The 22,528-nt window shown below is 47.7% G+C and overlaps 1 protein-coding gene across 1 annotated transcript in view; it reads left to right on the forward strand.

Annotated features, from left to right (window-relative positions):
• Window positions 1-22,528, forward strand: part of LOC129843516 (protein CLEC16A-like) — a 90,638-nt gene that overhangs the window by 50,121 nt on the left and 17,989 nt on the right. Inside the window, exons 14-16 of the mRNA XM_055912275.1 lie at window positions 300-433; window positions 7,816-7,860; window positions 12,121-12,171. Coding sequence (XP_055768250.1) covers window positions 300-433; window positions 7,816-7,860; window positions 12,121-12,171 — 230 coding nt within the window. The remainder of the gene's footprint in view (window positions 1-299; window positions 434-7,815; window positions 7,861-12,120; window positions 12,172-22,528) is intronic.

Here is a 22,528-nt window from a genome sequence, read left to right on the forward strand (position 1 = left end):
CACACACACACACACACATACACACACACACACACACACAGACACACACACACACACACACACACACACAGAGACACAGACACACACACACACACACACACACACACATATACACACACAGATACACACACACACACACACACACACACACACACACACACACACACACACACACATATACACACACAGATACACACACACACACACACACACACACACACACACACACATTGTCACACACGCACCCACAAACCACCTAACGTGTGTGTGTGTCTGTGTGTGTCTGTGTGTGTGTGTAGATGGTAAGGTACGTCTGGCTACTCTGGAGCTGAGCTGTCTGCTGTTGAAACGGTCCGTTCTCTCCTCCTCCTCCTCCTCTTCCTCCTCTCCTGCTCACTGCATCATCAAAGACGTACACCTGGCCTGTCTAGAGGTGAGTGTGTCAGTCCTGGCCCCCTTTGGTCCTTGCCCCCAGCCCTCATCTCTGGTCCCCGCCCCCAGCCCTCATCTCTGGTCCCCAGCCCTCCTCTCTGGTCCCCAGTCCTCCTCTCTGGTCCCCAGTCCTCCTCTCTGACCCCCAGTCCTCCTCTCTGACCCCCAGTCCTCCTCTCTGACCCCCAGCCCTCCTCTCTGGTCCCCAGCCCTCCTCTCTGGTCCCCAGCCCTCCTCTCTGGTCCCCAGCCCTCCTCTCTGACCCCCAGCCCTCCTCTCTGTTCCCCAGCCCTCCTCTCCGGTCCCCAGCCCTCCTCTCCGGTCCCCAGTCCTCCTCTCTGGTCCCCAGTCCTCCTCTCTGGTCCCCAGTCCTCCTCTCTGGTCCCCAGTCCTCCTCTCTGGTCCCCAGTCCTCCTCTCTGGTCCCCAGTCCTCCTCTCTGGTCCCCAGTCCTCCTCTCTGGTCCCCAGTCCTCCTCTCTGGTCCCCAGTCCTCCTCTCTGGTCCCCAGTCCTCCTCTCTGGTCCCCAGTCCTCCTCTCTGGTCCCCAGTCCTCCTCTCTGGTCCCCAGTCCTCCTCTCTGACCCCCAGTCCCCCTCTCTGACCCCCAGTCCCCCTCTCTGACCCCCAGTCCCCCTCTCTGACCCCCATTCCCCTCTCTGACCCCCAGTCCTCCTCTCTGACCCCCAGCCCTCCTCTCTGACCCCCAGCCCTCCTCTCTGACCCCCAGTCCTCCTCTCTGACCCCCAGCCCTCCTCTCTGACCCCCAGCCCTCCTCTCTGACCCCCAGTCCTCCTCTCTCTGGTCCCCAGTCCTCCTCTCTCTGGTCCCCAGTCCTCCTCTCTCTGGTCCCCAGTCCTCCTCTCTCTGACCCCCAGTCCCCCTCTCTGACCCCCAGTCCCCCTCTCTGACCCCCAGTCCCCCTCTCTGACCCCCAGTCCCCCTCTCTGACCCCCAGTCCCCCTCTCTGACCCCCAGTCCCCCTCTCTGACCCCCATTCCCCTCTCTGACCCCCAGTCCTCCTCTCTGACCCCCAGCCCTCCTCTCTGACCCCCAGCCCTCCTCTCTGACCCCCAGTCCTCCTCTCTGACCCCCAGTCCTCCTCTCTGACCCCCAGTCCTCCTCTCTGACCCCCAGCCCTCCTCTCTGACCCCCAGTCCTCCTCTCTCTGGTCCCCAGTCCTCCTCTCTCTGGTCCCCAGTCCTCCTCTCTCTGGTCCCCGGTCCTCCTCCTCTCTGGTCCCCGGTCCTCCTCCTCTCTGGTCCCCGGTCCTCCTCCTCTCTGGTCCCCGGTCCTCCTCCTCTCTGGTCCCCGGTCCTCCTCCTCTCTGGTCCCCGGTCCTCCTCCTCTCTGGTCCCCGGTCCTCCTCCTCTCTGGTCCCCAGTCCTCCTCTCTGGTCCCCAGTCAGTCCTCCTCTCTGGTCCCCAGTCAGTCCTCCTCTCTGGTCCCCAGTCAGTCCTCCTCTCTGGTCCCCAGTCAGTCCTCTTCTCTGGTCCCCAGTCAGTCCTCCTCTCTGGTCCCCAGTCAGTCCTCCTCTCTGGTCCCCAGTCAGTCCTCCTCTCTGGTCCCCAGTCAGTCCTCCTCTCTGGTCCCCAGTCAGTCCTCCTCTCTGGTCCCCAGTCAGTCCTCCTCTCTGGTCCCCAGTCAGTCCTCCTCTCTGGTCCCCAGCTCCTCTCTTTCTCTGTATGACGTTGTTTTCTTTGTATCACTCACCCTTCCCTCCTCCTCTTCTTCTTCTTGTTAAATGAGTAATTTAATTCCAGTATTTTCCTTTTCTTGCACCACAATGGAATCTCTGGTTCTATCTCAAAATAGGCTGTTTGTTTTTAATCGGAATAGCAACCTTTTTAACCAGGAAGGATTATTCATACCCCCTCTGAGTAACAACATCTAATGGCTTGCTCATCTCTCTACTGAGATATAGAGTCCCATAGCATCACTCATGGTCAATCTTCTCTGCTTCCTGCTTCCTGCTTCCACGCTGATGGCGTCTAATGTCTCTGGCTCATTATTACTAGTATTTAACCAATGAAGGGAATGTTTTGTTGAAACCCCCTGAGGGGGGGGGGGGGGGGTCTCTGTTACTTCTGAGATACAGGTAACTGCCAAAATAATGGAAACACTTGAGTAAATGGTGACTACAAAGTTTATTGAAAGCAGTCGCTTCCACACATGAGGTTGTAATTAAGAAATTAACATCCCATCATGCTTAGCGTCATGTATAAAAATACTGGGCAGGCCATTATTTTGGCTGCCCCCATAGGATGACATTGCCCCCCCCCCCATCCACAGTGAACGACTGGTCACTGATTGGTTTGATGAGCATGAAAACGATGTAAGCCGTGTGCCCCCCCCCCCCCCCCCCCGACACCCCCCACCCCCACTATATGCCACGTCCGTCTCAGTCACCAGATCTCAACCCAACCGAACACTAACAGGAGATTCTTTGAGTGGTGCCTGAGACAGTGTTTACCACCTCCATCAACAAAACACCAAATAATGGTGAATGGTGTCTCATCCCTCCAATAGACTTACAGACACTTGTAGAATCTATGACACGGTGTATTGTAGCTGTTCTGGTTGGTGGTGGCCTAACGCCCTATTAAGACACTATGTTGGTGTTTCCTTTATTCTGGCAGTTACCTGGTGGCTGGTGGTGACCCAACGCCCTATTAAGACACTATGTTGGTGTTTCCTTTATTCTGGCAGTTACCTGGTGGTTGGTGACCCAACGCCCTATTAAGACACTATGTTGGTGTTTCCTTTATTCTGGCAGTTACCTGGTGGTTGGTGACCCAACGCCCTATTAAGACACTATGTTGGTGTTTCCTTTATTCTGGCAGTTACCTGGTGGTTGGTGGTGGACCAACGCCCTATTAAGACACTATGTTGGTGTTTCCTTTATTCTGGCAGTTACCTGGTGGTTGGTGACCCAACGCCCTATTCAGACACTATGTTGGTGTTTCCTTTATTCTGGCAGTTACCTGGTGGTTGGTGACCCAACGCCCTATTAAGACACTATGTTGGTGTTACCTTTATTCTGGCAGTTACCTGGTGGTTGGTGGTGGACCAACGCCCTATTAAGACACTATGTTGGTGTTTCCTTTATTCTGGCAGTTACCTGGTGGTTGGTGACCCAACGCCCTATTAAGACACTATGTTGGTGTTTCCTTTATTCTGGCAGTTACCTGGTGGTTGGTGGTGGACCAACGCCCTATTAAGTCACTATGTTGGTGTTACCTTTATTCTGGCAGTTACCTGGTGGTTGGTGGTGGACCAACGCCCTATTAAGACACTATGTTGGTGTTTCCTTTATTCTGGCAGTTACCTGGTGGCTGGTGGTGGCCCGCCCTATTAAGACACTATGTTAATTTGGGTGGTTCCTTTATTCTGGCAGTTACCTGCATGTTAGCTATTTGGTCTGTCTGTCTGTCTGTGAGGAGTGTGTTCAGTAGGTGTGATGTGTGTTGAGGAGTGTGTTCAGTAGGTGTGATGTGTGTTGAGGAGTGTGTTCAGTAGGTGTGATGTGTGTTGAGGAGTGTGTTCAGTAGGTGTGATGTGTGTTGAGGAGTGTGTTCAGTAGGTGTGATGTGTGTTGAGGAGTGTGTTCAGTAACTGTGATGTGTGTTGAGGAGTGTGTTCAGTAACTGTGATGTGTGTTGAGGAGTGTGTTCAGTAGCTGTGATGTGTTGTTGAGGAGTGTGTTCAGTATCTGTGATGTGTTGTTGAGGAGTGTGTTCAGTATCTGTGATGTGTGTTGAGGAGTGTGTTCAGTAGGTGTGATGTGTGTTGAGTGTGTTCAGTAGGTGTGATGTGTTGAGGAGTGTGTTCAGTAAGTGTGATGTGTGTTGAGGAGTGTGTTCAGTAGCTGTGATGTGTGTTGAGGAGTGTGTTCAGTAACTGTGATGTGTGTTGAGGAGTGTGTTCAGTAACTGTGACGTGTTGAGGAGTGTGAGTAACTGTGATGTGTGTTGAGGAGTGTGTTCAGTAGGTGTGATGTGTGTTGAGGAGTGTGTTCAGTAGGTGTGATGTGTGTTGAGGAGTGTGTTCAGTAGGTGTGATGTGTGTTGAGGAGTGTGTTCAGTAACTGTGATGTGTGTTGAGGAGTGTGTTTAGTAACTGTGATGTGTGTTGAGGAGTGTGTTCAGTAACTGTGATGTGTGTTGAGGAGTGTGTTCAGTAGCTGTGATGTGTTGTTGAGGAGTGTGTTCAGTAACTGTGATGTGTTGTTGAGGAGTGTGTTCAGTATCTGTGATGTGTTGTTGAGGAGTGTGTTCAGTATCTGTGATGTGTGTTGAGGAGTGTGTTCAGTAGGTGTGATGTGTGTTGAGTGTGTTCAGTAGGTGTGATGTGTGTTGAGTGTGTTCAGTATCTGTGATGTGTTGTTGAGGAGTGTGTTCAGTAACTGTGACATGTTGAGGAGTGTGTTGAGTAACTGTGATGTGTGTTGAGGAGTGTGTTCAGTAGGTGTGATGTGTGTTGAGGAGTGTGTTCAGTAGGTGTGATGTGTGTTGAGGAGTGTGTTCAGTAGGTGTGATGTGTTGTTGAGGAGTGTGTTCAGTAACTGTGATGTGCGTTGAGGAGTGTGTTCAGTAGGTGTGATGTGTTGTTGAGGAGTGTGTTCAGTAACTGTGATGTGTTGTTGAGTGTGTTCAGTAACTGTGATGTGTGTTGAGGAGTGTGTTCAGTAACTGTGATGTGTGTTCAGTAGGTGTGATGTGTTGTTGAGGAGTGTGTTCAGTAACTGTGATGTGTGTTGAGGAGTGTGTTCAGTAGGTGTGATGTGTGTTCAGTAACTGTGATGGGTGGTTGAGGAGTGTGTTCAGTAACTGTGATGTGTGTTGAGGAGTGTGTTCAGTAACTGTGATGTGTTGTTGAGGAGTGTGTTCAGTAACTGTGATGTGTGTTGAGGAGTGTGTTCAGTAACTGTGATGTGTGTTGAGGAGTGTGTTCAGTTATTGTGATGTGTGTTGAGGAGTGTGTTCAGTAGGTGTGATGTGTGTTGAGTGTGTTCAGTAACTGTGATGTGTGTTGAGGAGTGTGTTCAGTATCTGTGATGTGTGTTCAGTAACTGTGATGTGTGTTGAGGAGTGTGTTCAGTTATTGTGATGTGTGTTGAGGAGTGTGTTCAGTAGGTGTGATGTGTTGTTGAGGAGTGTGTTCAGTAACTGTGATGTGTTGTTGAGGAGTGTGTTCAGTAGGTGTGATGTGTTGAGGAGTGTGTTCAGTAGGTGTGATGTGTGTTGAGTGTGTTCAGTAACTGTGATGTGTTGTTGAGGAGTGTGTTCAGTAGGTGTGATGTGTGTTGAGGAGTGTGTTCAGTAACTGTGATGTGTGTTGAGGAGTGTGTTCAGTAGGTGTGATGTGTGTTGAGGAGTGTGTTCAGTAACTGTGATGTGTTTTTGAGGAGTGTGTTCAGTAGGTGTGATGTGTGTTGAGGAGTGTGTTCAGTAACTGTGATGTGTGTTGAGGAGTCTGTTCAGTAACTGTGATGTGTTGAGGAGTGTGTTCAGTAGGTGTGATGTGTTGAGGAGTGTGTTCAGTAGGTGTGATGTGTTGAGGAGTGTGTTCAGTAACTGTGATGTGTTGTTGAGGAGTGTGTTCAGTAACTGTGATGTGTTGTTGAGGAGTGTGTTCAGTAACTGTGATGTGTTGTTGAGGAGTGTGTTCAGTAACTGTGATGTGTTGTTGAGGAGTGTGTTCAGTAACTGTGATGTGTGTTGAGTGTGTTCAGTAGCTGTGATGTGTGTTGAGGAGTGTGTTCAGTAGGTGTGATGTGTGTTGAGTGTGTTCACTAGGTGTGATGTGTTGAGGAGTGTATTCAGTAGGTGTGATGTGTGTTGAGGAGTGTGTTCAGTAGGTGTAATGTGTGTTGAGGAGTGTGTTCAGTAACTGTGATGTGTTGTTGAGGAGTGTGTTCAGTAACTGTGATGTGTGTTGAAGAGTGTGTTCAGTAGGTGTGATGTGTTGTTGAGGAGTGTGTTCAGTAACTGTGATGTGTGTTGAGGAGTGTGTTCAGTAGGTGTGATGTGTGTTGAGGAGTGTGTTCAGTAGGTGTGATGTGTTGAGGAGTGTGTTCAGTAGGTGTGATGTGTGTTGAGGAGTGTGTTCAGTAGGTGTGATGTGTTGAGGAGTGTGTTCAGTAGGTGTGATGTGTGTTGAGGAGTGTGTTCAGTAGGTGTGATGTGTTGAGGAGTGTGTTCAGTAACTGTGATGTGTGTTCAGTAACTGTGGTGTGTTGAGGAGTGTTCAGTAGCTGTGGTGTGTTGAGGAGTGTGTTCAGTAGGTGTGATGTGTGTTGAGGAGTGTGTTCAGTAGCTGTGATGTGTGTTGAGGAGTGTGTTCAGTAACTGTGATGTGTTGTTGAGGAGTGTGTTCAGTAACTGTGATGTGTTGTTGAGGAGTGTGTTCAGTAACTGTGATGTGTTGTTGAGGAGTGTGTTCAGTAGGTGTGATGTGTGTTGAGGAGTGTGTTCAGTAGGTGTGATGTGTTGAGGAGTGTTCAGTAACTGTGATGTGTTGAGGAGTGTGTTCAGTAGGTGTGATGTGTGTTGAGGAGTGTGTTCAGTAGGTGTGATGTGTGTTGAGGAGTGTGTTCAGTAACTGTGATGTGTTTTGTTGAGTGTGTTCAGTAACTGTGATGTGTGTTGAGGAGTGTGTTCAGTAGGTGTGATGTGTTGTTGAGTGTGTTCAGTAGGTGTGATGTGTGTTCAGTATGTGTGATGTGTGTTGAGGAGTGTGTTCAGTAACTGTGATGTGTGTTGAGGAGTGTGTTCAGTAGCTGTGATGTGTGTTGAGGAGTGTGTTCAGTAACTGTGATGTGTGTTGAGGAGTGTGTTCAGTAGGTGTGATGTGTGTTGAGTAGTGTTCAGTATCTGTGATGTGTTGAGGAGTGTGTTCAGTAGGTGTGATGTGTGTTCAGTAGGTGTGATGTGTTGAGGAGTGTGTTCAGTAGGTGTGATGTGTGTTCAGTAGGTGTGATGTGTGTTCAGTAGGTGTGATGTGTTGAGGAGTGTGTTCAGTAGGTGTGATGTGTGTTCAGTAGGTGTGATGTGTTGAGGAGTGTGTTCAGTATCTGTGATGTGTTGAGGAGTGTGTTCAGTAGGTGTGATGTGTGTTCAGTAGGTGTGATGTGTGTTGAGTAGTGTTCAGTATCTGTGATGTGTATTGAGGAGTGTTCAGTAACTGTGATGTGTTGAGGAGTGTGTTCAGTAGGTGTGATGTGTGTTCAGTAGGTGTGATGTGTTGAGGAGTGTGTTCAGTAGGTGTGATGTGTGTTCAGTAGGTGTGATGTGTGTTGAGGAGTGTGTTCAGTATCTGTGATGTGTGTTCAGTAGGTGTTGAGTAGTGTTCAGTATCTGTGATGTGTATTCTGTGTGTTTCAGGGAGCCAGAGAAGAGAGTCTGCATCTCCTAAGGCGATTCTATAAGGCAAGTTTCCCCCTCTCTCATATGGCTGCAATCTCATATTGAAGCCTAAAATTTTCCCGACCTTTTCCCGACCTTGTGAAGACGTTCTGGTGACTTGTGAGGACGTTGTGGTCCTGATAATGTAGGAAAACATGAACATGGTACTGAGCTTCTGCAAAGCAAGTGTTCCTCTCACACACATTTATTTTAGGGGGGGTAGATCAGATTTAATATTGCAGATAGACGGGGGGGGGGGGGCAGGTAGCCTAGTGGTTAGCGTGTAGGGACGGCAGGTAGCCTGGTGGTTAGAGTGTAGAGGTGGCAGGTAGCCTAGTGGTTAGAGTGTAGGCTACGGCAGGTAGCCTGGTGGTTAGAGTGTAGGGACGGCAGGTAGCCTGGTGGTTAGAGTGTAGGCTACGGCAGGTAGCCTGGTGGTTAGAGTGTAGGGACGGCAGGTAGCCTGGTGGTTAGAGTGTAGGGACGGCAGGTAGCCTGGTGGTTAGAGTGTAGGGACGGCAGGTAGCCTGGTGGTTAGAGTGTAGGGACGGCAGGTAGCCTGGTGGTTAGAGTGTAGGCTACGGCAGGTAGCCTGGTGGTTAGAGTGTAGGGATGGCAGGTAGCCTGGTGGTTAGAGTGTAGGGACGGCAGGTAGCCTAGTGGTTAGAGCAGGTAGCCTAGTGGTTAGAGCAGGTAGACTAGTGGTTAGAGCAGGTAGTCTAGTGGTTAGAGCAGGTAGCCTAGTGGTTAGAGCAGGTAGCCTAGTGGTTAGAGCAGGTAGCCTAGTGGTTAGAGCAGGTAGCCTAGTGGTTAGAGCAGGTAGTCTAGTGGTTAGAGCAGGTAGCCTAGTGGTTAGAGCAGGTAGTCTAGTGGTTAGAGCAGGTAGACTAGTGGTTAGAGCAGGTAGTCTAGTGGTTAGAGCAGGTAGCCTAGTGGTTAGAGCAGGTAGCCTCGTGGTTAGAGCAGGTAGCCTAGTGGTTAGAGCAGGTAGCCTAGTGGTTAGAGCAGGTAGCCTAGTGGTTAGAGCAGGTAGCCTAGTGGTTAGAGCAGGTAGCCTAGTGGTTAGAGCAAGTAGTCTAGTGGTTAGAGCAGGTAGCCTCGTGGTTAGAGCAGGTAGCCTCGTGGTTAGAGCAGGTAGCCTCGTGGTTAGAGCAGGTAGCCTCGTGGTTAGAGCAGGTAGACTAGTGGTTAGAGCAGGTAGACTAGTGGTTAGAGCAGGTAGCCTAGTGGTTAGAGCAGGTAGCCTAGTGGTTAGAGACAGGTAGCCTAGTGGTTAGAGTGTAGAGACGGCAGGTAGCCTAGTGGTTAGAGCAGGTAGCCTAGTGGTTAGAGACAGGTAGCCTAGTGGTTAGAGACAGGTAGCCTAGTGGTTAGAGGCAGGTAGCCTAGTGGTTAGAGGCAGGTAGCCTAGTGGTTAGAGGCAGGTAGCCTAGTGGTTAGAGGCAGGTAGCCTAGTGGTTAGAGGCAGGTAGCCTAGTGGTTAGAGGCAGGTAGCCTAGTGGTTAGAGGCAGGTAGCCTAGTGGTTAGAGGCAGGTAGCCTAGTGGTTAGAGGCAGGTAGCCTAGTGGTTAGAGGCAGGTAGCCTAGTGGTTAGAGGCAGGTAGCCTAGTGGTTAGAGGCAGGTAGCCTAGTGGTTAGAGGCCGGTAGCCTAGTGTTTAGCGGCCGGTAGCCTAGTGGTTAGAGGCAGGTAGCCTAGTGGTTAGAGGCAGGTAGCCTAGTGGTTAGAGGCAGGTAGCCTAGTGGTTAGAGGCAGGTAGCCTAGTGGTTAGAGGCAGGTAGCCTAGTGGTTAGAGGCAGGTAGCCTAGTGGTTAGAGGCAGGTAGCCTAGTGGTTAGAGGCAGGTAGCCTAGTGGTTAGAGGCAGGTAGCCTAGTGGTTAGAGGCAGGTAGCCTAGTGGTTAGAGGCAGGTAGCCTAGTGGTTAGAGGCAGGTAGCCTAGTGGTTAGAGGCAGGTAGCCTAGTGGTTAGAGACAAGTAGCCTAGTGGTTAGAGGAGGAGTCTATTCACCATGTTTCAGATTATTTAAAGATGTAGTCTAGTCACCATGTTTCTGATGATTTAAAGAGGATTCTAGTCACCATGTTTCTGATGATTTATAGAGGAGTCTAGTCACCATGTTTCAGATTATTTAAAGATGTGGTCTAGTCACCATGTTTCAGATGATTTAAAGAGGAGTCTAGTCACCATGTTTCAGATGATTTAAAGAGGATTCTAGTCACCATGTTTCAGATGATTTGAAGAGGAGTCTAGTCACCATGTTTCAGATGATTTAAAGATGTAGTCTAGTCACCATGTTTCAGATGATTTAAAGAGGAGTCTAGTCACCATGTTTCAGATGATTTAAAGAGGATTCTAGTCACCATGTTTCAAATGATTTAAAGAGGATTCTAGTCACCATGTTTCAGATGATTTAAAGAGGAGTCTAGTCACCATGTTTCTGATGATTTAAAGAGGAGTCTAGTCACCATGTTTCAGATGATTTGAAGATTAGTCTAGTCACCATGTTTCAGATGATTTAAAGATGTGGTCTAGTCACCATGTTTCAGATGATTTAAAGAGGAGTCTAGTCACCATGTTTCAGATGATTTAAAGAGGAGTCTAGTCACCATGTTTCAGATGATTTAAAGAGGAGTCTAGTCACCATGTTTCAGATGATTTAAAGAGGAGTCTAGTCACCATGTTTCAGATGATTTAAAGAGGAGTCTAGTCACCATGTTTCAGATGATTTAAAGAGGAGTCTAGTCACCATGTTTCAGATGATTTAAAGAGGAGTCTAGTCACCATGTTTCAGATGATTTAAAGAGGAGTCTAGTCACCATGTTTCAGATGATTTAAAGAGGAGTCTAGTCACATGTTTCAGATGATTTAAAGAGGAGTCTAGTCACCATGTTTCAGATGATTTAAAGAGGAGTCTAGTCACCATGTTTCAGATGATTTAAAGAGGAGTCTAGTCACCATGTTTCAGATTATTTAAAGATGTGGGCTAGTCACCATGTTTCAGATTATTTGAAGAGGAGTCTAGTCACCGTGTTTCAGATGATTTAAAGAGGAGTCTAGTCACCATGTTTCAGATTATTTAAAGATGTGGGCTAGTCACCGTGTTTCAGATGATTTAAAGAGGAGTCTAGTCACCGTGTTTCAGATGATTTGAAGATGTAGTCTAGTCACCATGTTTCAGATGATTTAAAGATGTGGTCTAGTTACATGTTTCAGATTATTTGAAGAGGAGTCTAGTCACCATGTTTCAGATGATTTAAAGAGGAGTCTAGTCACCGTGTTTCAGATGATTTAAAGAGGAGTCTAGTCACCGTGTTTCAGATGATTTAAAGAGGAATCTAGTCACCATGTTTCAGATTATTTAAAGATGTAGTCTAGTCACCGTGTTTCAGATGATTTAAAGAGGAATCTAGTCACCGTGTTTCAGATTATTTAAAGAGGAGTCTAGTCACCGTGTTTCAGATGATTTAAAGAGGAATCTAGTCACCATGTTTCAGATTATTTAAAGAGGAGTCTAGTCACCGTGTTTCAGATGATTTAAAGAGGAATCTAGTCACCATGTTTCAGATGATTTAAAGAGGAGTCTAGTCACCGTGTTTCAGATGATTTGAAGAGGAGTCTAGTCACCATGTTTCAGATTATTTAAAGAGGAGTCTAGTCACCATGTTTCAGATTATTTAAAGAGGAGTCTAGTCACCATGTTTCAGATTATTTAAAGAGGAGTCTAGTCACCGTGTTTCAGATGATTTAAAGAGGAATCTAGTCACCGTGTTTCAGATGATTTAAAGAGGAGTCTAGTCACCGTGTTTCAGATGATTTAAAGAGGAATCTAGTCACCATGTTTCAGATTATTTAAAGAGGAGTCTAGTCACCGTGTTTCAGATTATTTAAAGAGGAGTCTAGTCACCATGTTTCAGATGATTTAAAGAGGAGTCTAGTCACCGTGTTTCAGATGATTTGAAGAGGAGTCTAGTCACCATGTTTCAGATTATTTAAAGAGGAGTCTAGTCACCATGTTTCAGATTATTTAAAGAGGAGTCTAGTCACCATGTTTCAGATTATTTAAAGAGGAGTCTAGTCACCATGTTTCAGATGATTTAAAGAGGAGTCTAGTCACCATGTTTCAGATTATTTAAAGAGGAGTCTAGTCACCATGTTTCAGATTATTTAAAGAGGAGTCTAGTGACATGATTCACTTTCCCTTTTTAGTTTCAACTAAATCTAACTCATTTTTATATCCTTCTCTCTCTTTCTTCACGTCTCTTTCTTCACGTCTCTCTCTCTCAGGGGGAGGAGATCTTCCTGGACATGTTTGAAGATGAGTACAGGAGCATGACGGTTAGTCCACCTGTTTCTCTCTCACACACACACACACACACACACACGCACACGCGCACGCACAATCACACACACACACACACACACACACACACACACACGTGATATATATATGTCGTCTTTGTGTTGTTATGACGCACGTGTGTGTGAGAGTGTGAACGCACGTGCACCTGTGCTGCCTGTATGTGCGTGTATCCGTGCGTAGGTGTGTGTGTTTTCTTGTAAGCCAGATGTTGTTGGGGGGGGGGGGGCTGATCCTGGAAGTGGGTTGCTCATTCAACTGATACATGAAGCTTCTTCAATACAAGTCCCTTGGTACTGAAGGTATAAAGGCTTGGACAGCCTTGGATATAAGTGCGAGGTTGGTGGTATTGATATTTGACGGTCTCGGCCGCCACGTACAGCGTCTTCACAATGTATTCACACCCCTTTGACTTATTCAACATTTTGTTGTTTTACTGCCTGAATTCAAAAAAATGGATTAAATATTTGTAGATTTTGTTTTTTTCTTCTCTCACCCATCTACACACAATACCTCATGACATCACAATACCTCATAATGACATCACAATACCTCATTATAACATCAGTAAAAAGCATTATAACGTCAGTAAAAAGCATTATAACGTCAGTAAAAAGCATTATAACGTCAGTAAAAAGCATTATAACGTCAGTAAAAAGCATTATAACGTCAGTAAAAAGCATTATAACGTCAGTAAAAAGCATTATAACGTCAGTAAAAAGCATTATAACATCAGTAAAAAGCATTATAACATCAGTAAAAAGCATTATAACATCAGTAAAAAGCATTATAACATCAGTAAAAAGCATTATAACATCAGTAAAAAGCATTATAACATCATCTTGCTATTTTTCCATGACACTCATTAACTTATTTACGCTTGGCCAAAACAAAAAGGGGTTAAATACTTATTGACTCAAGACATTTTCAGCTTTTCAATTTATATTAATATGTAAAAAAATAAAAAAAATAACCTTTGACGTTATGGGGTATTGTGTGTTTCAGCTGGTATGGTCAGTCTAGCTGTATGGAGAAGGTACTGCTCTGTTTCAGCTGGTATGGTCAGTCTAGCTGTATGGAGAAGGTACTGCTCTGTTTCAGCTGGTATGGTCAGTCTAGCTGTATGGAGGAGAAGGTACTGCTCTGTTTCAGCTGGTATGGTCAGTCTAGCTGTATGGAGAAGAAGGTACTGCTCTGTTTCAGCTGGTATGGTCAGTCTAGCTGTATGGAGGAGAAGGTACTGCTCTGTTTCAGCTGGTATGGTCAGTCTAGCTGTATGGAGGAGAAGGTACTGCTCTGTTTCAGCTGGTATGGTCAGTCTAGCCGTATGGAGGAGAAGGTACTGCTCTGTTTCAGCTGGTATGGTCAGTCTAGCTGTATGGAGGAGAAGGTACTGCTCTGTTTCAGCTGGTATGGTCAGTCTAGCTGTACGGAGAAGGTACTGCTCTGTTTCAGCTGGTATGGTCAGTCTAGCTGTATGGAGGAGAAGGTACTGCTCTGTTTCAGCTGGTATGGTCAGTCTAGCTGTATGGAGGAGAAGGTACTGCTCTGTTTCAGCTGGCATGGTCAGTCTAGCTGTATGGAGAAGGTACTGCTCTGTTTCAGCTGGTATGGTTAGTCTAGCTGTATGGAGGAGAAGGTACTGCTCTGTTTCAGCTGGTATGGTCAGTCTAGCTGTATGGAGAAGAAGGTACTGCTCTGTTTCAGCTGGTATGGTCAGTCTAGCTGTATGGAGGAGAAGGTACTGCTCTGTTTCAGCTGTTATGGTCAGTCTAGCTGTATGGAGGAGAAGGTACTGCTCTGTTTCAGCTGGTATGGTCAGTCTAGCTGTATGGAGGAGAAGGTACTGCTCTGTTTCAGCTGGTATGGTCAGTCTAGCTCTATGGAGGAGAAGGTACTGGTCTGTTTCAGCTGGTATGGTCAGTCTAGCTGTATGGAGGAGGAGGTACTGCTCTGTTTCAGCTGGTATGGTCAGTCTAGCTGTATGGAGGAGAAGGTACTGCTCTGTTTCAGCTGGTATGGTCAGTCTAGCTGTATGGAGGAGAAGGTACTGCTCTGTTTCAGCTGGTATGGTCAGTCTAGCTGTATGGAGGAGGAGGTACTGCTCTGTTTCAGCTGGTATGGTCAGTCTAGCTGTATGGAGGAGAAGGTACTGCTCTGTTTCAGCTGGTATGGTCAGTCTAGCTGTATGGAGGAGAAGGTACTGCTCTGTTTCAGCTGTTATGGTCAGTCTAGCTGTATGGAGGAGAAGGTACTGCTCTGTTTCAGCTGGTATGGTCAGTCTAGCTGTATGGAGGAGAAGGTACTGCTCTGTTTCAGCTGGTATGGTCAGTCTAGCTGTATGGAGGAGAAGGTACTGCTCTGTTTCAGCTGGTATGGTCAGTCTAGCTGTATGGAGAAGAAGGTACTGCTCTGTTTCAGCTGGTATGGTCAGTCTAGCTGTATGGAGGAGAAGGTACTGCTCTGTTTCAGCTGGTATGGTCAGTCTAGCTGTATGGAGGAGAAGGTACTGCTCTGTTTCAGCTGGTATGGTCAGTCTAGCTGTATGGAGGAGAAGGTACTGCTCTGTTTCAGCTGGTATGGTCAGTCTAGCTGTATGGAGAAGGTACTGCTCTGGTTCAGCTGGTATGGTCAGTCTAGCTGTATGGAGGAGAAGGTACTGCTCTGTTTCAGCTGGTATGGTCAGTCTAGCTGTATGGAGGAGAAGGCACTGCTCTGTTTCAGCTGGTATGGTCAGTCTAGCTGTATGGAGGAGAAGGTACTGCTCTGTTTCAGCTGGTATGGTCAGTCTAGCTGTATGGAGGAGAAGGTACTGCTCTGTTTCAGCTGGTATGGTCAGTCTAGCTGTATGGAGGAGAAGGTACTGCTCTGTTTCAGCTGGTATGGTCAGTCTAGCTGTATGGAGGAGAAGGTACTGCTCTGTTTCAGCTGGTATGGTCAGTCTAGCTGTATGGAGGAGAAGGTACTGCTCTGTTTCAGCTGGTATGGTCAGTCTAGCTGTATGGAGGAGAAGGTACTGCTCTGTTTCAGCTGGTATGGTCAGTCTAGCTGTATGGAGGAGAAGGTACTGCTCTGTTTCAGCTGGTATGGTCAGTCTAGCTGTATGGAGGAGAAGGTACTGCTCTGTTTCAGCTGGTATGGTCAGTCTAGCTGTAGGGAGAAGGTTCTGCTCTGTTTCAGCTGGTATGGTCAGTCTAGCTGTATGGAGGAGAAGGTACTGTTCTGTTTCAGCTGGTATGGTCAGTCTAGCTGTATGGAGGAGAAGGTACTGCTCTGTTTCAGCTGGTATGGTCAGTCTAGCTGTATGGAGGAGAAGGTACTGCTCTGTTTCAGCTGGTATGGTCAGTCTAGCTGTATGGAGGGGAAGGTACTGCTCTGTTTCAGCTGGTATGGTCAGTCTAGCTGTATGGAGAAGGTACTGCTCTGTTTCAGCTGGTATGGTCAGTCTAGCTGTATGGAGGAGAAGGTACTGCTCTGTTTCAGCTGGTATGGTCAGTCTAGCTGTATGGAGAAGGTACTGCTCTGTTTCAGCTGGTATGGTCAGTCTAGCTGTATGGAGAAGAAGGTACTGCTCTGTTTCAGCTGGTATGGTCAGTCTAGCTGTATGGAGAAGGTACTGCTCTGTTTCAGCTGGTATGGTCAGTCTAGCTGTATGGAGAAGAAGGTACTGCTCTGTTTCAGCTGGTATGGTCAGTCTAGATGTATGGAGGAGAAGGTACTGCTCTGTTTCAGCTGGTATGGTCAGTCTAGCTGTATGGAGAAGGTACTGCTCTGTTTCAGCTGGTATGGTCAGTCTAGTTGTATGGAGGAGAAGGTACTGCTCTGTTTCAGCTGGTATGGTCAGTCTAGCTGTATGGAGGAGGAGGTACTGCTCTGTTTCAGCTGGTATGGTCAGTCTAGCTCTATGGAGGAGAAGGTACTGGTCTGTTTCAGCTGGTATGGTCAGTCTAGCTGTATGGAGGAGGAGGTACTGCTCTGTTTCAGCTGGTATGGTCAGTCTAGCTGTATGGAGGAGAAGGTACTGCTCTGTTTCAGCTGGTATGGTCAGTCTAGCTGTATGGAGGAGAAGGTACTGCTCTGTTTCAGCTGGTATGGTCAGTCTAGCTGTATGGAGGAGGAGGTACTGCTCTGTTTCAGCTGGTATGGTCAGTCTAGCTGTATGGAGGAGAAGGTACTGCTCTGTTTCAGCTGGTATGGTCAGTCTAGCTGTATGGAGGAGAAGGTACTGGTCTGTTTCAGCTGGTATGGTCAGTCTAGCTGTATGGAGGAGGAGGTACTGCTCTGTTTCAGCTGGTATGGTCAGTCTAGCTGTATGGAGGAGAAGGTACTGCTCTGTTTCAGCTGGTATGGTCAGTCTAGCTGTATGGAGGAGAAGGTACTGCTCTGTTTCAGCTGGTATGGTCAGTCTAGCTGTATGGAGGAGAAGGTTCTGCTCTGTTTCAGCTGGTATGGTCAGTCTAGCTGTATGGAGGAGAAGGTTCTGCTCTGTTTCAGCTGGTATGGTCAGTCTAGCTGTATGGAGAAGAAGGTACTGCTCTGTTTCAGCTGGTATGGTCAGTCTAGCTGTATGGAGGAGAAGGTACTGCTCTGTTTCAGCTGGTATGGTCAGTCTAGCTGTATGGAGAAGGTACTGCTCTGTTTCAGCTGGTATGGTCAGTCTAGCTGTATGGAGGAGAAGGTACTGCTCTGTTTCAGCTGGTATGGTCAGTCTAGCTGTATGGAGGAGAAGGTACTGCTCTGTTTCAGCTGGTATGGTCAGTCTAGCTGTATGGAGGAGGTACTGCTCTGTTTCAGCTGGTATGGTCAGTCTAGCTGTATGGAGGAGAAGGTACTGCTCTGTTTCAGCTGGTATGGTCAGTCTAGCTGTATGGAGGAGAAGGTACTGCTCTGTTTCAGCTGGTATGGTCAGTCTAGCTGTATGGAGGAGAAGGTACTGCTCTGTTTCAGCTGGTATGGTCAGTCTAGCTGTATGGAGGAGAAGGTACTGCTCTGTTTCAGCTGGTATGGTCAGTCTAGCTGTATGGAGAAGGTACTGCTCTGTTTCAGCTGGTATGGTCAGTCTAGCTGTATGGAGGAGAAGGTACTGCTCTGTTTCAGCTGGTATGGTCAGTCTAGCTGTATGGAGGAGAATGTACTGCTCTGTTTCAGCTGGTATGGTCAGTCTAGCTGTATGGAGGAGAAGGTACTGCTCTGTTTCAGCTGGTATGGTCAGTCTAGCTGTATGGAGAAGGTACTGCTCTGTTTCAGCTGGTATGGTCAGTCTAGCTGTATGGAGTAGAAGGTACTGCTCTGTTTCAGCTGGTATGGTCAGTCTAGCTGTATGGAGGAGAAGGTACTGCTCTGTTTCAGCTGGTATGGTCAGTCTAGCTGTATGGAGGAGAAGGTACTGCTCTGTTTCAGCTGGTATGGTCAGTCTAGCTGTATGGAGGAGAAGGTACTGCTCTGTTTCAGCTGGTATGGTCAGTCTAGCTGTATGGAGGAGAAGGTACTGCTCTGTTTCAGCTGTTATGGTCAGTCTAGCTGTATGGAGGAGAAGGTACTGCTCTGTTTCAGCTGGTATGGTCAGTCTAGCTGTATGGAGAAGGTACTGCTCTGTTTCAGCTGGTATGGTCAGTCTAGCTGTATGGAGAAGGTACTGCTCTGTTTCAGCTGGTATGGTCAGTCTAGCTGTATGGAGAAGGTACTGCTCTGTTTCAGCTGGTATGGTCAGTCTAGCTGTATGGAGGAGAAGGTACTGCTCTGTTTCAGCTGGTATGGTCAGTCTAGCTGTATGGAGGAGAAGGTACTGCTCTGTTTCAGCTGGTATGGTCAGTCTAGCTGTACGGAGAAGGTACTGCTCTGTTTCAGCTGGTATGGTCAGTCTAGTTGTATGGAGGAGAAGGTACTGCTCTGTTTCAGCTGGTATGGTCAGTCTAGCTGTATGGAGGAGAAGGTACTGCTCTGTTTCAGCTGGTATGGTCAGTCTAGCTGTATGGAGAAGAAGGTACTGCTCTGTTTCAGCTGGTATGGTCAGTCTAGCTGTATGGAGAAGAAGGTACTGCTCTGTTTCAGCTGGTATGGTCAGTCTAGCTGTATGGAGAAGAAGGTACTGCTCTGTTTCAGCTGGTATGGTCAGTCTAGCTGTATGGAGGAGAAGGTACTGCTCTGTTTCAGCTGGTATGGTCAGTCTAGCTGTATGGAGAAGAAGGTACTGCTCTGTTTCAGCTGGTATGGTCAGTCTAGCTGTATGGAGAAGAAGGTACTGCTCTGTTTCAGCTGGTATGGTCAGTCTAGCTGTATGGAGAAGAAGGTACTGCTCTGTTTCAGCTGGTATGGTCAGTCTAGCTGTATGGAGGAGAAGGTACTGCTCTGTTTCAGCTGGTATGGTCAGTCTAGCTGTATGGAGGAGAAGGTACTGCTCTGTTTCAGCTGGTATGGTCAGTCTAGCTGTATGGAGAAGGTACTGCTCTGTTTCAGCTGGTATGGTCAGTCTAGCTGTATGGAGGAGAAGGTACTGCTCTGTTTCAGCTGGTATGGTCAGTCTAGCTGTATGGAGGAGAAGGTACTGCTCTGTTTCAGCTGGTACGGTCAGTCTAGCTGTATGGAGAAGAAGGTACTGCTCTGTTTCAGCTGGTATGGTCAGTCTAGCTGTATGGAGGAGAAGGTACTGCTCTGTTTCAGCTGGTATGGTCAGTCTAGCTGTATGGAGGAGAAGGTACTGCTCTGTTTCAGCTGGTATGGTTAGTCTAGCTGTATGGAGAAGAAGGTACTGCTCTGTTTCAGCTGGTATGGTCAGTCTAGCTGTATGGAGGAGAAGGTACTGCTCTGTTTCAGCTGGTATGGTCAGTCTAGCTGTATGGAGAAGGTACTGCTCTGTTTCAGCTGGTATGGTCAGTCTAGCTGTATGGAGGAGAAGGTACTGCTGTTTCAGCTGGTATGGTCAGTCTAGCTGTATGGAGGAGAAGGTACTGCTCTGTTTCAGCTGGTATGGTCAGTCTAGCTGTATGGAGGAGAAGGTACTGCTCTGTTTCAGCTGTTATGGTCAGTCTAGCTGTATGGAGAAGAAGGTACTGCTCTGTTTCAGCTGGTATGGTCAGTCTAGCTGTATGGAGGAGAAGGTACTGCTCTGTTTCAGCTGGTATGGTCAGTCTAGCTGTATGGAGGAGAAGGTACTGCTCTGTTTCAGCTGGTATGGTCAGTCTAGCTGTATGGAGAAGAAGGTACTGCTCTGTTTCAGCTGGTATGGTCAGTCTAGCTGTATGGAGGAGAAGGTACTGCTCTGTTTCAGCTGGTATGGTCAGTCTAGCTGTATGGAGGAGAAGGTACTGCTCTGTTTCAGCTGGTATGGTCAGTCTAGCTGTATGGAGAAGGTACTGCTCTGTTTCAGCTGGTATGGTCAGTCTAGCTGTATGGAGGAGAAGGTACTGCTCTGTTTCAGCTGGTATGGTCAGTCTAGCTGTATGGAGGAGAAGGTACTGCTCTGTTTCAGCTGGTATGGTCAGTCTAGCTGTATGGAGGAGAAGGTACTGCTCTGTTTCAGCTGGTATGGTCAGTCTAGCTGTATGGAGGAGAAGGTACTGCTCTGTTTCAGCTGGTTATGGTCAGTCTAGCTGTATGGAGGAGAAGGTACTGCTCTGTTTCAGCTGGTATGGTCAGTCTAGCTGTATGGAGGAGAAGGTACTGCTCTGTTTCAGCTGGTATGGTCAGTCTAGCTGTATGGAGAAGGTACTGCTCTGTTTCAGCTGGTATGGTAGTCTAGCTGTATGGAGAAGAAGGTACTGCTCTGTTTCAGCTGGTATGGTCAGTCTAGCTGTATGGAGGAGAAGGTACTGCTCTGTTTCAGCTGTTATGGTCAGTCTAGCTGTATGGAGGAGAAGGTACTGCTCTGTTTCAGCTGGTATGGTCAGTCTAGCTGTATGGAGGAGAAGGTACTGCTCTGTTTCAGCTGGTATGGTCAGTCTAGCTGTATGGAGGAGAAGGTACTGCTCTGTTTCAGCTGGTATGGTCAGTCTAGCTGTATGGAGGAGAAGGTACTGCTCTGTTTCAGCTGGTATGGTCAGTCTAGCTGTATGGAGAAGAAGGTACTGCTCTGTTTCAGCTGGTATGGTCAGTCTAGCTGTATGGAGAAGAAGGTACTGCTCTGTTTCAGCTGGTATGGTCAGTCTAGCTGTATGGAGAAGGTACTGCTCTGTTTCAGCTGGTATGGTCAGTCTAGTTGTATGGAGGAGAAGGTACTGCTCTGTTTCAGCTGGTATGGTCAGTCTAGCTGTATGGAGGAGGAGGTACTGCTCTGTTTCAGCTGGTATGGTCAGTCTAGCTGTATGGAGGAGAAGGTACTGCTCTGTTTCAGCTGGTATGGTCAGTCTAGCTCTATGGAGGAGAAGGTACTGGTCTGTTTCAGCTGGTATGGTCAGTCTAGCTGTATGGAGGAGGAGGTACTGCTCTGTTTCAGCTGGTATGGTCAGTCTAGCTGTATGGAGGAGAAGGTACTGCTCTGTTTCAGCTGGTATGGTCAGTCTAGCTGTATGGAGGAGAAGGTACTGCTCTGTTTCAGCTGGTATGGTCAGTCTAGCTGTATGGAGGAGGAGGTACTGCTCTGTTTCAGCTGGTATGGTCAGTCTAGCTGTATGGAGGAGAAGGTACTGCTCTGTTTCAGCTGGTATGGTCAGTCTAGCTGTATGGAGGAGAAGGTACTGGTCTGTTTCAGCTGGTATGGTCAGTCTAGCTGTATGGAGGAGGAGGTACTGCTCTGTTTCAGCTGGTATGGTCAGTCTTGCTGTATGGAGGAGAAGGTACTGCTCTGTTTCAGCTGGTATGGTCAGTCTAGCTGTATGGAGGAGAAGGTACTGCTCTGTTTCAGCTGGTATGGTCAGTCTAGCTGTATGGAGGAGAAGGTTCTGCTCTGTTTCAGCTGGTATGGTCAGTCTAGCTGTATGGAGGAGAAGGTTCTGCTCTGTTTCAGCTGGTATGGTCAGTCTAGCTGTATGGAGAAGAAGGTACTGCTCTGTTTCAGCTGGTATGGTCAGTCTAGCTGTATGGAGGAGAAGGTACTGCTCTGTTTCAGCTGGTATGGTCAGTCTAGCTGTATGGAGAAGGTACTGCTCTGTTTCAGCTGGTATGGTCAGTCTAGCTGTATGGAGGAGAAGGTACTGCTCTGTTTCAGCTGGTATGGTCAGTCTAGCTGTATGGAGGAGAAGGTACTGCTCTGTTTCAGCTGGTATGGTCAGTCTAGCTGTATGGAGGAGGTACTGCTCTGTTTCAGCTGGTATGGTCAGTCTAGCTGTATGGAGGAGAAGGTACTGCTCTGTTTCAGCTGGTATGGTCAGTCTAGCTGTATGGAGGAGAAGGTACTGCTCTGTTTCAGCTGGTATGGTCAGTCTAGCTGTATGGAGGAGAAGGTACTGCTCTGTTTCAGCTGGTATGGTCAGTCTAGCTGTATGGAGGAGAAGGTACTGCTCTGTTTCAGCTGGTATGGTCAGTCTAGCTGTATGGAGAAGGTACTGCTCTGTTTCAGCTGGTATGGTCAGTCTAGCTGTATGGAGGAGAAGGTACTGCTCTGTTTCAGCTGGTATGGTCAGTCTAGCTGTATGGAGGAGAATGTACTGCTCTGTTTCAGCTGGTATGGTCAGTCTAGCTGTATGGAGGAGAAGGTACTGCTCTGTTTCAGCTGGTATGGTCAGTCTAGCTGTATGGAGAAGGTACTGCTCTGTTTCAGCTGGTATGGTCAGTCTAGCTGTATGGAGTAGAAGGTACTGCTCTGTTTCAGCTGGTATGGTCAGTCTAGCTGTATGGAGGAGAAGGTACTGCTCTGTTTCAGCTGGTATGGTCAGTCTAGCTGTATGGAGGAGAAGGTACTGCTCTGTTTCAGCTGGTATGGTCAGTCTAGCTGTATGGAGGAGAAGGTACTGCTCTGTTTCAGCTGGTATGGTCAGTCTAGCTGTATGGAGGAGAAGGTACTGCTCTGTTTCAGCTGGTATGGTCAGTCTAGCTGTATGGAGGAGAAGGTACTGCTCTGTTTCAGCTGGTATGGTTAGTCTAGCTGTATGGAGAAGGTACTGCTCTGTTTCAGCTGGTATGGTCAGTCTAGCTGTATGGAGGAGAAGGTACTGCTCTGTTTCAGCTGGTATGGTTAGTCTAGCTGTATGGAGAAGAAGGTACTGCTCTGTTTCAGCTGGTATGGTCAGTCTAGCTGTATGGAGGAGAAGGTACTGCTGTTTCAGCTGGTATGGTCAGTCTAGCTGTATGGAGGAGAAGGTACTGCTCTGTTTCAGCTGGTATGGTCAGTCTAGCTGTATGGAGGAGAAGGTACTGCTCTGTTTCAGCTGGTATGGTCAGTCTAGCTGTATGGAGGAGAAG

This window comes from Salvelinus fontinalis, unplaced genomic scaffold (genome assembly GCF_029448725.1).
Source record: "Salvelinus fontinalis isolate EN_2023a unplaced genomic scaffold, ASM2944872v1 scaffold_0152, whole genome shotgun sequence".
In the NCBI taxonomy this organism is placed as follows: domain Eukaryota; kingdom Metazoa; phylum Chordata; class Actinopteri; order Salmoniformes; family Salmonidae; genus Salvelinus; species Salvelinus fontinalis.